The sequence below is a fragment of the Panthera uncia genome (genome assembly GCF_023721935.1).
Source record: "Panthera uncia isolate 11264 chromosome B2 unlocalized genomic scaffold, Puncia_PCG_1.0 HiC_scaffold_24, whole genome shotgun sequence".
In the NCBI taxonomy this organism is placed as follows: Eukaryota; Metazoa; Chordata; class Mammalia; order Carnivora; family Felidae; genus Panthera; species Panthera uncia.
Genome location: NW_026057580.1, coordinates 105,035,539 through 105,051,682, shown reverse-complemented (window position 1 = coordinate 105,051,682; position 16,144 = coordinate 105,035,539). Strand labels below are relative to the sequence as shown.

Genomic DNA, 16,144 nt, shown 5'->3' with positions numbered 1-16,144 from the left:
GGGTGATGGGTATTGAGGAGGGCACCTTTTGGGATGAGCACTGGGTGTTGTATGGAAACCAATTTGACAATAAATTTCATATACTGGAAAAAAGAAAAAATAAATAAAAAAATAAAGTCATTGCTCAATTGCAGAGATCTTAGAAGTTCTTCATCTTAGTAGATTGTTTTTATTAAAAGAGATCTTTGGCAAGTTATACTTATTTTTAATTTAAACTGTATTTGTTACATCCACGTATAAAGTAAAAGTATATTGGGTGGCTTAAATTTTATTTTTATGGACATTGAAACTATTAAAATAGAAAAAGATGCTTAAGACTTCTTAGAGGAAATTAAGGGTACCAGATTTAACAGTATCCTTGTCACCAAGTTTTGTGAAAACTAAGACAAGGGAAATATTCAAAGTTATTTTCATTACCTGACAAAAAGAAACCATACCAGTTCTCAAGGAGAAAGGAACTTATTCTAGCACTGAATTCAAAAGGAAATTTGCAGAATCTCTATGTAGATTCTTATACAAAGGACTTTGGACAATATAATGCAAGTGTACTTAAGGGACTTTATAGAAGACAAAGAAGTATATTTAAGTTCCATTAGGAGAAAATGATTTGCATTTCGTAGCTTTCTGTATTTTTAAAATGTTATTTCTGAACGTTTAGTACTCACTAACCTAACCAACAGAATTGGTAGCTTTCAATTTAGTACCGCAAATGTCTTAGAAACCAAGAGGAAATAGCTATGCAGTGGCATTTTTACTGACTTTTGACCTGAGACATTAGTTGTAAATGATGAATTACTCATATTTCCTTTAAAAAAAAAACCCTGAACAAATCCAGAGTATACTTAGACATGTGTATAAAATATTACATTACTAAAAATATTTGTGGGGCACCTGGGTGGCTGGGTTGGTTAAGCGTCCGGCTCTTGGTTTTGGCTCAGGTCATGATCTCACAGTTAATGAATTCAAGCCCCGCATTGGGCTCTCTGTCTCTGCTTGGGACTCTCTCTCTCTCTTCTCTCTGGCCCTCCCCTGCTCTCTTTCTCTCTCTCTCAAAATAAATAAACTGAAAAAAAATTTTTTTAATATTTGCTATATTTATATGTTAATATTTCACTGTTTAAAAGAATATCTTATGTCTCATTTGCATGATACTTTCTATTATAGGCATTTTCACATTTATTCACCAAGTTGAACCTTCCAATATACTTACTGTGGACCAGGCAGGAAATGGTATTATCATTTTACCAAATGGGAACACTTGAGATTGGAAAGGTTCAGGGGCCTTATAGACTGTTTTTGGCAGAGGCAGGGTTAGAACCTAGACCCCTTATTCCCAAATCCATGGGCTGCTTCATTCTTCCTCGTGTAAGCACAGCATTCAGATACTCAGGTATAATTGTCCACTAGGTTAAACTGATATCATCCCGCCCTTTGGGAATTTCCCCCACTTACCAGAAATTCTTCGTAAAATATTTCTTATCGTATGCATAGCAAATAAGGCATGAGCTATTGGAATCCCAACTCAAAGTGGCCTCACTGCAAGACATGTCTTGCCAACTACTGGTGAATGCTGAAGGCACAGACTGTTTAGAAGCCAAAGAAAAAGTCCATGTGATTGGAAATCGGCTCAAACTTCTCTTGAAGGAGGTCAGCCGACACATCAAGGAGCTGGAGAAGTTATTAGACATGTCAAGCAGTCAGCAGGTAAGCTCTAAGCAGGCATCATCGTGTAGCGTTTCTTACCAAAGAAGCATCATCTTTATCCATTTTTAGAAGGACTTTGAATGTGGTACTTGTCGGAATAGAGTGCCCACTCTCAATCACTGCTCTTACGAGTCCTGTGTCAAAATGAAAGAAAGCGACTCAAACTTTTGTGATAGGACACTGCTTTTGATTCTGTTACATCAAAAAGACCTCTTGTGATTGTTACTGCTAACCCTTCACCATCACTATTGTGGCATTGTATTTCACCTTGTTGGTTTAAGAATGCACATGTTTTCAGTAACACAGCTGTGGCAGATCGTAACCAGTCATCGCATGCGAGTTTTGTGTTTGAACCGTAGAAGGCATGAATTCTCCTGACAGCAGTTAACTCATGGAAAATGTCCTCTGCTCATTTACCTTTTATATATATTTTTTTCTTAAATCTACTACCTCGTGGTAGTATTATGGGTTTTGAGAAATTCATATGTAGATCCAGAGAGGCTGGGTAAGACTTCAGACATTCAACTGTGAGATCCTGTTACGAACACACAGACACCCTGCCCTTCTCTAAGCATGCAAAAGTACATGCTACTCTGAATAACAGAGGAGTGCTAGAAATACTACAAAAGCGGGCTCCCGGATGAGTATCTTTTGCTTCTAACTCAAATGAATTGCTTTCTCTCTGGCCTGAGAGGCCCATAGCTGAAAGACAAGATTCCTTCCCCTCCTTCACTTCCACTCGTCCACATCCACGCCGCTGAGAAACAGTAAAGCTACAAGCAACATAGTAGTAGCAAAACTATACCAATATTTTCCAGCCGGACCAACTTTACAACCAGGAAAGCCTAATCCCCTAGAAGATTAGGTTCTGTTCTTGTAGTTGTCTGATTCTGTTTTCCCCAAGGAGTGGTTTGGTTTTTGTGGAGGGTGGGTGGGGACGGGCTGGGAAATGCATCGTGTATCACCAGGCCATCACAGCTTTGGAACACAGAGCCATTAAAAGAAACTGTTTCCTATGTAGGATTTGTCTTCCTGGTCTTCTGCGGATGAACTGGACACCTCGGGATCTGTGAGTCCTACGTCAGGAAGAAGCACCCCGAACAGACAAAGAACGGTAACTTTCCACTAGTCGTTTTCACTTGGCCCGTGGGAGGGAACACCGGGGAGTGAGAGTGTCTGTACCTACCGCAGGGACCACAGGCTCCCCCCGGGAAAGCAGGAGTCCCCATACGGAAGAGGGTTATCACAGTAACACAGAGAAGAGTTGTTTCCTCAGCCAGGCCGCGGGCCCTCCCCACACGCACTCGGGAATGGAAAAGAGCAGTTCTGGTTTTCAAAAAAAAGTAGGGCTCAACGTGTGGTTGGTACAGGGAGACAAATTACTTCTCTTGCTCCGAGGGCCATCGCTACAATGGTGTTCCCTTGTTCCTTTGGTGGCTCCTCCCTTCAAACTACCACCACCATAGTCCACCTAAAAAAGTAGGTTCCGTGTAAAGGGGCGCCTCAGCCAGAAGCAGACAAAACTGTGAGTGTCTCATGAGACCATTGAATTTATGAGACAAGCGGAGGTTCTGTTGACTCGCAAGCAAAGAGACTCCTGAAGGTGGTTCTCCAGGTGTTTGTTGACTGTGCTGCCCCCCAAGAGGCAACAGCTCAAGAAGACTCACCCACAAAGCCTTTCAGGGGCTGCCTCACTGGCATTCTGTGAGGACAAAAAGACGAATCTGGCCCCTGCTCCCCTCTATACTTTGATTTCTCTGTGTAATTAGAAGCTTGTTCTGTTTTGTTATTTATTTATTGATTTCTGTCTGGCTTTATGATTACAGTCATTTTTATTCCATCCCATTTTCCTTAGTTTTTAGAAATGTTGATTTCATTTGTACTTTTTTTTGTTACAAACACTTAAGTTCTATGCTGATAAATGTTATTATCTTATTTAGGATTGTTTTTTACTACATTCGCTAGTTTCCTATAGATCCTAGTTTAAGAATGTGAAGGAATACTGGCTTTTCGAGTCAAATTTTAGCCCTTACTTAACCGATCAGGTCTTCTTCCCTCTACAAAGAACAGTCTCCTATCGCCATTGTTATTTTTTAGCTGCCAAGGATTTTAATACGAATTCAGTGTTCTAGAAGATGACAAAATATGGCGTGGCATGGCATATGGAACTTTATATTTATTGTAAGTAAATACAGAGAGATCCTTGGCTTGTGTAGAGTCGTTTGTGTTTCTACCATGCGAAGTGGGGGAAGATATACCCACTGTGGTGGGGACTCCTGAGCCACAATTCATGTTTATTCAGTGACTAATGATAGAGATGTGAATCTGTTTCACTTCTTCAACAGAAGAAAAGCCAGTTTCCTGACTTCATGGGTACTGATCATTTCATTTGATTTGTTTTTCTTTTGCTGCACTTTTAGTTTAATTTTTTTTTCAGTAGCTTGTCTTTATTTGCCTGGACTGAACATTCTTCTTTCTTTACCCCTGTTCATTGCAAACAGCCACGAGGCAAATGTAGTCTCTCACAGCCTGGACCCTCTGTCAACAGTCCACATAGCAGGTACCTTATTCTCCTGGTTTCCACACTGTTCTAGAACTCCAAGAGGATGATGAAAATTGTCCATGATTTAGGTAGGCCTCTATCTGGTCTTCCTCAGGGTAGTTGAGAAATTACTTGTTTCGTCCCACACCCTTTCTCTACTAAATTGGGAAAGACTTTTCTAAGTGCAAAGTATAAGTAAAGCTCAGAGCACAAAGCATTTGGATCCTGCCAAAATTTTATCTAACTATACGTAGGCCATCTGGTACTTTTCATCAAATTGTATTCTGCGTGCGCTTAAGGATTCCATGCAATGGATGGCACAGCCACCGTTCAATTCATGGCAGACTTTCATCATCCTCTTTATTTCTAGATTTTACAATAAGACAGGTAATAGATCAATGAATTATTTACCATTCACAGAACCCACAGATCTGAATAAAATATACTAACATCCCCAGCTTTTTATTTTATTTTCATGTTTTATCCAGATTGTGGGTTTTGAATTCTCAAAATGGCAAGTCCTAACTTGGTATTATTTAAAACTTATAAGCACCTTCTCTCTTCTGCTTATCCTAAAACGTCTCTTCTGCCAGCACACTCAGTCACTCACCTTCCTGACACTTGGCAAGCTCTTTCACGCTGGAAACAAGGGCAGTCAGTGCCCCTGTCCGGGAACGTCCAGAGAGCCTACTCACAGCTGCCACTCCGCGCTTTACATCTGGCTTCCAACAGTCCGTTGTTTCCGCACTTAGCGGTGCTTTGCCTTCTTCGTTGTTGGTGTGATGTCTGTGCTCTCCTGCCCTTTCACTAATCAGTTCATATTCCCTGAGACAACTTTTTAAAAAATGAAAACACTGTCTTTGGAGCTGATTTTTCATTCCAGTCCCAAGCACTTCACTGCTAAAGTAGTTTGCCCCTCTGGAAACTTCTCACCACCGAGCTGGAATCAAAATTCTTGAAAGGAGGGTGAGGGGTAAGGAAGTGTAGAACTGTAAACAACCCCTGAGTAATAGTTTTAGTTTTCCAGCTGTGTGCTGAAGAGACTGGATATTTTATTCGGTCATTCCTACTCAGCCGAAGCAATGCAGAACGTACTTTGATGTGCTTTCTGGTTTTAAGTCTCCCTTGACTGTACTTTTTCTTTTTTTCATTCCCTTCGGTTTGGTTTGGAGACAGTTTTGGGGGAGGGGGGGCGGGGTTTGTCCATAATGAAATACCAATAATGAAATATGAATGGAGAAAAACTCACAAGGGTTTTTGAAGCTAATGATGGACTTCTACCAGTGCCCTGATGTTGTCTTAGTCCCCTACAAGAAAAGCCTATCATATACTATAGCCAGATCATTGTTTTGTCCATCTCTTCTCCACAAAATGCTGAGGTGCCATGAACAGAGATGGGGACTGTCCCCATAGCAGTCCTTCTAGGATACCAGAGATGAATTCTTTGGCTGACGTACATGATGGTGATGAGAAGGGGAAAGCTCTTATATTATTCTGCGACACCAATAGCAACCGCCTTTTGGTTTCCCGATACCTCATCAGTCTGCTCCCCCAATTCTTTCAGACAGTCGCACAGGTCTTCTGAAAATGTCAAAGGCATCGTTTCTTAGGGCAGCAAGTGTTTCAACACGTCTCCTAACAGGGCTTTGCAGCTGGGACAGCCACATTCTCGCTGTGATATCCACAAGGCGCCTTTCAGCTCTGCTCTGTCCAGCGCTGTTTATTAACATCTTTCTGAGCACACGGCACAGTATTTACTTTGCTACTTAGAGGGTCTGGAATACAAGTGATCTACACCCGAATGGCAGACGTCATCAAACACCTTGGCAGACAGGCTGTGGTTGAACATTCTTGGACTTCTTGACTTTTTGGCACTTCTGCTTGGGTGCATCCAACCCCGACAATGGAATGCAGAGTCTGCCAGGAAAGAATTAACTTCACTCATAATCCAGGTTGTCACGGTGTTCCTTTACATTGACACTTGAGTGTACCTTGTGTTTGATCTTGCACTGGTCCAGCAAATTTGAAAGGCTATGGCAGAAGCACAAAGTTTAGAACGTTGACCCCAGAAATCTACAATAGAAAATTTTAGACACGTGCTCTTCCTAAGAGACGAAAGAGGTGGAGGTGGAAGAAAGTGGGTATCAGTTTGAAGGAAGGGGTTCTTATATTATTTTTGTTGTTTAAGGGCTGATGTGAACGCAGTCGCTTATCTGCTCTATATGGTTTCAGTTTGATTTTATGGCCACTGTTCTATGTCCTCTTACATAATATTCTAAGCCCACATATAGATTGATGCCATTATTTACTGTCCACCTACTATGTTTAGACCCTGGGCTTATAAAAGTAATATCGTATGGCTCCTGCCATTAAAAGACCTGCAGTGTCTCAGAATCTACAGATTCCCTAAATCAATTCCAAGGAGCTCCTTAAGACTCCTTAAAAATTATAAACAGTTGAAAAATATCATGCGTATATTCACAGTACCTATTCATAATTTTTTTAGATTAGAGAGATTTAAGAAGTAATGCTTACGACGGTCCAGCCGGACTTTTTTCCTACTTTTGACTTAAAATTGTCTAACTCGATCACCAGTAAGTCTTCAAAACTCTACTGTGGATTATTTGAAGTTGACAAATAGAAAGATTTAACTCCAAATTCCAGAAAGACAAAGGAATAATTGCTGTGTAGTCTGGATACAGGGAAGTGATGACCTCATTCCAAAACCTAACCAAAAATTCTAACATGCAAAACTTCCTTGGACACCTTTGGTCTCTAGCACCTTCTGTACAGAGGACCCAGATGGAATGAGAAGTCATTCCATGAGTCAGTTTCTTATGGAATTTTTCTTCAAGTCTTTTCTGTCAGGCTGCTCCCTGGGGACCCGCTTACTCATAGCCTTCAAAGAGCCTCCCTTCTAGGACAGGCTGGCACCAAAGCTGAGGCCAGTTATGGGACAAGGCTCCAATATGTTTTTCTTTTCTAATAGTTTGAGGTATGCATTCCCAGTGTTTCCCAGGAACAAGTCAGCCTCTTTGGCAAATGCGTCACATCTTTGAAGGCACTACTAATGAATCAGGACTATTTTCCTGGGAGAAAAGGCAGAGTACAGCTGATTCCCAATAGTAGGAGTTAGCACACCTTTGCTTCAATAGGATGATAAGATAATAATGATAAATTGTGGCATTTATTTAGCACTTAAAGTGTCCTGAGCACTATGCGAAGCACTGAATATGCATTACCTCATTTAACCCTTACCATACCCCCAGGGCATGGCTATATTCCCAATTGTACAGACAAGGACACTGAGGGTTAGAGGCATGGAGATTTAAGATTTGAACCAGATCTCCCTGACTCTGGATCCTAGCTCATGAATCACTTCACTCTGCCAAAGGGCTGTTGGTGGGTGGGATTCTTTACACAGCCAGTTCCCAGGCTTGGACTACCACAGCCTGCCTTAAACTGCTTCAGACGAGCCAGTTAGAACAATAAAAAATATTACTATTTTTTTTTTTTTTTTTGAGAAGACGGAAATCCTAAATTGATTCTGGAAATTTGTCTTCTGTGCCACATATGCAGGGAACAAAGACTATTCACACAAGAGCAGGCAGCAAGATCAGACACAACCTGGGTATCTCCTCAAAATAAATTCCTACTACTATACTGGCAGTGTTAACTAACAAGTAACAAAATGAATTGAGAGTTTCTTTTCGCTTGCCTTTCAATAATTTATGCCCACAAGTAATTCATTTTGTTCTCCTTGATCGTGTAAACTCTTTGAGATGAGTCATCCTTTGTACACGCTGTCAGGACTCTTACGTGCCTTGCTCATACTTTTCTTTTGTGCGGTGTGTGGTTCTATACAGCTTCCTCGCACAACTATACGCATTTTGGGAAAGAGATGAAAGCAACTCCTGGACAAGTCTTTACCCCAAAATTTGAATGAGTGAGAAAACTTATAAAATAAATATTTACTTGCAGAGAATAAGCATACTTTGGCTGGACAGAAACACCTCCATCGATTAAGTTCCTTGGATAAGTTTACACATTTCATTTTTTCCTCCTCTATGAACACAGTTTCAGCTGGCATCCATTGGTGTAGTAAGGCCATTGGAGAACGATGAGTGATCAGTGAGTTGTCTTTGTTCTTTCCCTTGTCAAATTTCCCAAGACTTTTGATGCAGGTGGTCTTAGGTCAATAGATAAATATTAAAAGTGCCCCCTGGTACCATTATCCTGTTGGTATCAGAAGCTGTAGCTCAGGCTCGTCCTAAGAAGAGGCAACATTGGGCATGTTGACACCCTGGTAGTTGCCCCCAGTGGGTGGCAGTTTTTCTCAGTAGATAACGTGGACATTTCCAAGAGCAGTCAGCTTCACAGAAGCTTACTAATCACTGTGTGTTCTCTTTGTCCCTATCTCGGCCCATTACGTCTCCCTAGGTTAGCATTTTCAACATTAGAAGGCACACACTAATTACATTTTAATAAAGAATGCTCTGATGCTGTTAAATGTGCCATGTCCTTCAACAGAGCCCATATTCCAAAGATGATGACCTTTCTAGTTTTTCTCAGGAGTGGACTTGTCATTGGGCAGCCCTTGTTTTGATCTTGATCTTTGGCTTCATTGCTAAAAGAAGATAATAATTGACAAACAGAGGCTATTCACCTCTGTCAGCAAAATTGCATTATCAATTACACGCATAAATGTGTCCATAACTGATGTTCTTAAATGTCTTCTAAAGAAAAAGGCTCGGTTGGAAATCTCCTCACTTTATTTAAATGTTGAATAATGAGGAAATGTGGAGCTGTCTTCTGTCCTCCTGTTGTAACTCATCCAGTGACAGGTGGCAAGTGTTGTTTGTCAGGGCATATTTTCAGGTCAAGGGAAAGATATATTGAAGGAAAATTCAATCCAGAGTTCGTAGGTAGCTGTCTCATTCTTCTCACGACACTTTAAGGCAAACCATTGAATTCATATACTGTCACAGCCAAAATGATTTTAAGATATTAATGCACCCTTGTCTTTGCAAATGAGAAACATGAAGACCAGAGAGACTAAATTACTTGCCCAAGGTTGCACAATTGCCTCAAACAAAATGCCCTCGTGTCCATAGACTGACTTGACCTGTGGGGCTTGATGATTAGAGGCATTTTTTTTAACATTTTATTTATTTTTGAGACAGGGAGAGACAGAGCATGAACAGGGGAGGGTCAGAGAGAGAGGGAGACACAGAATCTGAAACAGGCTCCAGGCTCTGAGCTGTCAGCACAGAGCCCGACGCGGGGCTCGAACTCACGGGCCGCGAGATCATGACCTGAGCCAAAGTCGGCCGCTTAACTGACTGAGCCCCCCAGGCACCCCTGAGGCATTTGTTTTAGACACGAGGAAATCACTCACTTCCAAATATTGTAAGATACAAGTATCGTCTCCTTTGCTTCTACACGTGAGATACCTGTGACATAAATGTGACCTGGACAACTTTCATTCGTGTCACCAAACAACAGAATGTTGCAGAGAATGTGGTTGCTGAGCAGGGACGTGAGAACCCTGCCTTCCTGCTAGAGCTCTTCATTTAATTGTGTGATTTGTGGCCAGTGATTTACCCTATCCATAGAGGCCAAGTTTGGGGAGTTAAAAATCTCAGGGTGGAAATCTCAGTTCTGCCACTTGCTAGCTGTATAACCTTGAGCCAGTTACTTCCTCTCTCTGAGTCTCCTTTCCATCATCTATAAAATGTAGATAACAAGCACACGGAGGAGGACTATAATGGGGATTAAGTGAGAGAATAGGATAAATGCTTAGTGTGTTGCCCAGCGATTAGAAGAGTAAATGTTAACTCTCCTTAGCCACTTATCTACAAAGTTAGAAGGTGGATTAGATATTCTCTAAGGCTTTATTTCACCATGAATATTTTATAATTATGTAGCTTGAGAAGTTTCTATTTTTTCCTTCCATTAATAGCTATGTGGCATACTTCATTTATGCTCTACTATATTTTCACAAAATGTACAACCTTTCCTATTCAGTTCATTAGGAATAACTCATTGGTCTTAGCATGAGGGCAGTTAATCAGTTTGACCACTAGATGGTGGTTAAACTCTTACGGTCTCTCAGTTGGTAGATTATTTATACTGACCAATTATTAGAAGACGTAAAATGTATAAAATATGGAACTTCCAAGTTGGAAGGCCATCTAACCTAATTTGAAGGGTTTGAAGAAGTTGGCACGTAGAGGTGAAATGAGTTGTTCAAGGTCACACAGCCATTAGTTTTCGACTTTGGAAAAGAATACAGTCCCAGTTTGGGCCAATGATTTGTTTTTTCATTACACTGCAAGAACTGTACCAGAAACACAGTATGGTATGTGGCTGCTTGGGGCTTCTGCAGGACTAAGCTGTTCGTCTCACATCTGTCTTTGATGGTGTCATAAGAAAGCTCTGAGTACTTCCTCTGTTCCTTTTTTTAGGGGGATTATGTCTGCTTTTTATCTTAACAGTCATTTTCTTTGGGATACCCCTTATCCCCCACTTATATGAATGTGATGTTTTCAGACATTAATGGCTAACGGGATAGAGCTAGAAACACAATGTTTTCTTACGAGAAAAATGTACAGAGTAACCAATATAGTTTTTCCACCTTCATATCTCTCCAGTGGCCTCACATTCAGTGTCCTTACTCTTAGTGATATTATAACCATTAGGGAACTCATACTAGGTATGGAGGAATGTGTCTCATTGGTACATAAATTCTTTCTGCTCCTGCAGTGTTTTGTGTGTGCGTGCATGCATGTGTGTTATGTGTGTATGTACAAATGCCTCTTGTAAATAACATTTCCTTCTATGACTTTTCCACTACTAACCAAACAAGACATCAACAGATGATCACAAAGAGAAAACAGTGCATCCTATAGCCAGGACTTATTTCCATATTCAATATTTTGCCGTCTTTCTTGATTCATACCTAATCTCTAATGCACTATATAACGGGAGATGGAAAAATGGAAGTAGATAGGCAAACTTGGAACTTTGAGTCTAGAAGGAGCCTTCAAGAAGACAATCTGTTCTGCTCAGAAAATGGTGTCCATTTCCCGAAGTCCCAGAGCCAGTGATAGACGGGATCGGCCTAGAATCCATGTCGTTCCACATCAGTGTCCTGTAGACCGACTCTGCTGTCGCCTTGTTCCTACAGCTTTGGAACCCACTTGGGTCAGGGCCAGATGCTGATTCAGTGCAAGATGAAACCAGGGTATACTCTTAGATTATTTAAACTTGATGGGTCTCTGCAAGATGGCCGTGGATGTTCTTATCCTTGCTGCATGGATTTCGGCACATCCAGGATGGCTAGATGGGATACTTTGTATGATTCTGACAGCAACCAATTTTGCCTAATGGTGCTACTGATACTGTGAAACCAAAAATGTCCCACATGAAACATCCACATTTGAATTATCCTGGATCTACTTAATCTATGCTGGTAGAATGTGTATAGGGCAGTTATCTTTGTTGACGGGAAATGTTTCACCAAATTAAGGGGTGGAATTTGAAGCCAATGAGCTGCCTTTAGTTGACTGACTAAATGTTTATTTTCCATCAGGGAAGTTTCCAAAACACTCTTCATGTGGTGGTGGGAGATCCCCTACCGCAGAAGGCTGCCAGCTAATTGACGGGTTGGGTTGTGTTTGGCATGGTCCTCTAGCTTCCAGGAAGGTGAGGAAGCAAAATGCAGCATCCATCCAGCGTTTGAGATATTTGAGTTGTTTATGTTGATTCTCCTCTCAGGTCCATAAAAGGTGGCTGCGATTCCTCCCTTTCTGAGCCTCGGCCAGCTCGGTCCGGCCGGGCCTTCTTACTCAGAGTCCTCCGCGCGGCCCTTCCACTCCAGCTTCTCCTGTTGCTCCTCATCGGGCTCGCCTGCCTCGTACCAATGTCAGAGGAAGACTATAGTTGTGCCCTCTCCAACAACTTTGCCCGGTCATTCCACCCCATGCTCAGATACACAAACGGCCCTCCTCCACTCTGAACCAGGGCGATGCCAGCCGCATGTAGAGGATTTGGCCAAAAGCAATCCTACGCTAACCCAAAGAGGACCTGCATCTTGGCGAATGCCCTGGGTGTGGCAGCGTTAGCCCTCCTCTGTAGCCTCTGTGTGCAAATCATGGCTTCGGAGGGGGATGGTAAATAATGACAGGAGGAGAGCAGACACGACAGGTTGGGAAGAAATTTTCTTTGAAACTCTGAGCCTCAGCACTAAAGAGATTAAGGACCTCCATTGTTCTCTGGACGCATGAGTTCTGGGCCACTGGCCCATTCTATGCATACCCAAGGACTTCAGTAGACTGTCCGGGCACCTTTCCCACGGTGCTGCTCCATCCATTTGGTAAAGGACTCTTCCAGAATGCCATGTTGGCATCGAACAATCTACCAACCAATCAGTGCTGCAGAGATTTTAGAACCTTGTAACATACAATTTTTAAGAGCTTATATGGCACCTTTCTTTTTACCTTGTTTTCCTTTGGGGCATGATGTTCTAACCTTTGCTTTAGAAGCACAAGCTGTAAATCTAAAAGGCACTTTTTTAAAGGTATAAAGAAAAACTGGATGTAATAAGATCATGGAAGGCTTTATGTGAAAAAAAAGTTGAATGTTATAGTTAAAAAGAAGATATTTATGTATGTACAGTTTGCTAAAGCCGAGTTTTGTTTGTATTGATTTCTTTGCATTTATTATAGATACTATAAAATATTTTGTCTGTGCTTTTTTTCTTCCCCTTAAACAAATGACTCTAAATTTACCTATTAAGCAGACCCTTATCAGAATGTAACCTAAATGATCGTTTTTGCAGAATGAGTGAAACTGAAACATAAGTATATGTTAAGAGGATGATTACAGGTAGTGCACGTTTAGACATAAAGGATTCTGGATGCTTCCTTTCACCCTCCTTTCCCATAGCTAGTGGTATCTCCTCTCACTCCCCAACACCTTTCACAGCCCCCTTTCTTCTCTATTCCCTTTGCCCAGTTGGAAGAAATCCCATTTAATCTCCTGACTGAGACCCTGTCTCCACTCCATCCTACGGATCCACAATAGCCATGTGGATTTTCCTAAAGCATTCTTGTTCGTGTCCCTACTGTATCCAAAACCTATTGCTTTTCGTTGTCTACCAGAAGAAATACGGTTCTCACTCATCATTCAATTCCACATACAGTAAGATTTTACTCTGCCCTTCTGATCTTGCCAAACCTTGGCCCTCGTGGAATTGTTTGGTGCCCATGGTGTTTTAATCCATCCTTTGATAATTGGAAGAGGAAGGTTTATGTAAAGCCCAGGTCTCCGGCTCCTCCTGAAAATGGAAAGCTCCGATGTATTAGGTGCATATTCCTGCGTGACAATAATTGCCGGGGTGATGTGGTTTCTGTCCCCTGAAGAACAGGAAGAGACCGCTTCTACATTCACTCTTCTACCCTCTCAACTCCTGTCACCACTTGCACCGGTCTAACTCCTGTAGGTATTTCGTTTACAAATCCTGCTCACTGTGGACAATTTCAACAAAGCGGAGGTACTCCAAATTGCCTGAAACCGCCTGCTGCGGTTCCCATGATATCTGTAGCCTGAATGCCATCTCAGCTCGGGTTCCTGAGGTTTACTAGGTTTCCCAATTCCTGGGATCACTGCGGACCTTCTCATCCTATCCCTGGGGGTACCACCTGGGAGCTTGCCTGAGGTGAGTGTAGCTCTACTGACTGTTGAAAAGCACCGCCTCGTACTGTCTTACCTCCACAGTTTTCTTCTCAATGCTCCATGTCTCCTCTCTCCCAAGACTCCCCTCACAAGCCACCGTCAGGAAGACTTTCCTGATCGCTGTTGGACTATCTTTAAGACTTCCTTCTACTGACCTTTCCTCACGTGGCTGTTCTGCTTTCTACTGTCAGGTTATTGCTGTCTCATTCCCCATGAAACCCCACTCAGGGATCAGATCGGAGTTGCGTTGTTCTTTTTTAAGGAAGAGAAACCTGTGCTGAAGCCCCCCATCTTCCTGCTTCTGGAAAGGCGGTGAGCAGTGGCTGAGTTCGGAGCTGCGGGCAGCCTCACCTGAGATTGGGCCTCGGTCCTCCCTCGCTTCCCTGCCACTCCTGCTCCGAAATCCAAGAAGTGGTGGGCCGGCCTCAGGAGCAGTCCAGCCCTTCCAGACACACACGTTGCCCCTGTTAGGGAAATCGCCACACAAGGAGGCATTAGTGATGAAAAAAACCCAGCATCACGAGACTGCAGAGCCGTCCCTTCTCCCCATTATGATTCACTGACTCACTAGGCATCTCCCATCACTGAAGACAAGTGTTCCATGTGGCTGAGAAAAAAGTTCGGTTTTAAGAAAAATCTTGAGTGTCCTCTTTTTGTGCCTTTCTAAAAACCACCGTGACACACACAGGGTTGCATGACTCGTGTTCCTATTAAACTTTAGAAGACTCAGACAATCCAGCATCGGAACAGAACAGAGTGGAAAGTTCCGGCGAATGTAAGCATTGAAGAAGCCACGAGGTCATGGCTTCCCCCGGGTGGTGATATGACTGGTCTAGTGAGGACCACGCCAGCCACAGTCGGGTACCTCTGCCTGGAGCCCTCACTCCTACCTACCTTGTGAGGAAGGGGACGCCGGACAGCATTAGGAGCACCCTTAGCTGTGCCCCCCGCTATCCTGTTAACAGAGACAGAGAACATGTTCAGCAAAGGCTTCGGGGACAAGATGAGACTTTTAAAAGAATGTACAGGGGGTTGAAGGGCCCTCATTCCTGGAGTAAGGACTGTCAGGAGCCCTGCTGTGGCCTGGAGGTAGCGGGTGATCCTGGGGATAGTGAGTGAGGAAGAGAGGCCATCAGCTGACCAGGAATATAGAGTTAATTACATTTGGATCATGAGATTTGCACAAGCAAACCGAAAATGTTAGAAATGGTGAGGAAAGAGAAAGTCCAGAGCTAACATGGAGAAATGAAGGTTTGGAAAAATAAAAGCAGTGACTTAACAGGAAACCCAGGGAAGAGTGAAAGCTTTTCTGGAAAACTGCCCCTGGGGAGCAGGAATGTTGCTGCCTGGAAAATGGGGTGGCAGCCGCTTCCCTTGTTTTTGTAAGAAGAGAGAAGAGATACCTTCAAAAGGCTTGGGTGAGAAATTCAGCAAGCTGAGGTCTGAGATTTCCTGTACAAAAAGGAAAAGATCTTCCCGTAAAAAAAAAAAAAAGACTGATTTACAGCCTATTCCCTGGGGCCAGTTATTAAGAAACTAAAGCTACAGAATTTTGACAAGCCACAGAAGAGACCGTAAAGCAAAAAAAAAGGTGAGGCGAGCTGATGTATGAAAACTGATCACGGCCAGAAACACAGGGTCTCCAGGAGCTGGTGTGGATGGGCCCAAGACCAGTCCTAATAATTGGGATCTCTGCCCCCGCCCCCACCCCCAGCATCACCCACTAGTCCAGCATCACCAGATGTGTCCTCGGGGAACAGTGTGGCAATGTGAGTCTCAGAGCATGTGCTGAATACGTTCCAAAACTCCAGGCAGAGGAACATCCCCTCATATCATGGTGTTTATCAAATGTTCACAACGGTGTATGACCTGCCTCAGACCTCGGGAGGCCAGTCTCAGCCAGGACCCCGTCACTTCTTGTTTAATTACCCATTGAGGCAACCCTTACAGTGCATTTGACATACAGAAGAACCTGTACTTTCCTCTACCAGTTATATCCTGAAACTTGGGGTGAGCGCAAATGAGGAGACTAGAAGGGAACCTGGTAGAAATGATATCTGTCTTAGGGGAGAAGAAGGAGATTAAGTCTGTTAGATCCGTCTTAATTTTCTGTCAACAAATGTCTTCTCCCTTTAACTTCTTTGTCACCTGATTTCTGTT

The 16,144-nt window shown here is 42.7% G+C and overlaps 1 protein-coding gene and 1 long non-coding RNA gene across 19 annotated transcripts in view; one reads left to right on the top strand and one right to left on the bottom strand.

The window, feature by feature from the left end:
- Positions 1–13,485, top strand: part of SYNE1 (spectrin repeat containing nuclear envelope protein 1) — a 477,690-nt gene extending 464,205 nt beyond the window's left edge. For 14 of the 16 annotated variants that reach the window (XM_049653080.1, XM_049653082.1, XM_049653085.1 and 11 more), the window contains 4 exons: positions 1,492–1,704; positions 2,726–2,818; positions 4,206–4,264; positions 12,026–13,485. In XM_049653080.1, coding sequence (XP_049509037.1) covers positions 1,492–1,704; positions 2,726–2,818; positions 4,206–4,264; positions 12,026–12,266 — 606 coding nt within the window. In that variant the 3' untranslated portion in view covers positions 12,267–13,485. The remainder of the gene's footprint in view (positions 1–1,491; positions 1,705–2,725; positions 2,819–4,205; positions 4,265–12,025) is intronic. The other 2 variants (XM_049653087.1, XM_049653086.1) reach the window with 1 other exon arrangement.
- On the bottom strand, positions 1,801–14,642 carry LOC125938056 (uncharacterized). 3 transcript variants are annotated; one of them, XR_007462591.1, is made up of 3 exons: positions 14,553–14,642; positions 14,336–14,448; positions 1,801–1,838 (listed from the first exon to the last, which is right to left on the bottom strand). It is a non-coding gene; the product is annotated as an uncharacterized LOC125938056 (long non-coding RNA). The 3 variants fall into 3 exon arrangements; XR_007462592.1 differs by lacking the exon at positions 1,801–1,838 and adding an exon at positions 5,322–6,277; XR_007462593.1 differs by lacking the exon at positions 1,801–1,838 and adding an exon at positions 13,502–13,586.
- Positions 14,643–16,144: the final 1,502 nt, after the last annotated feature.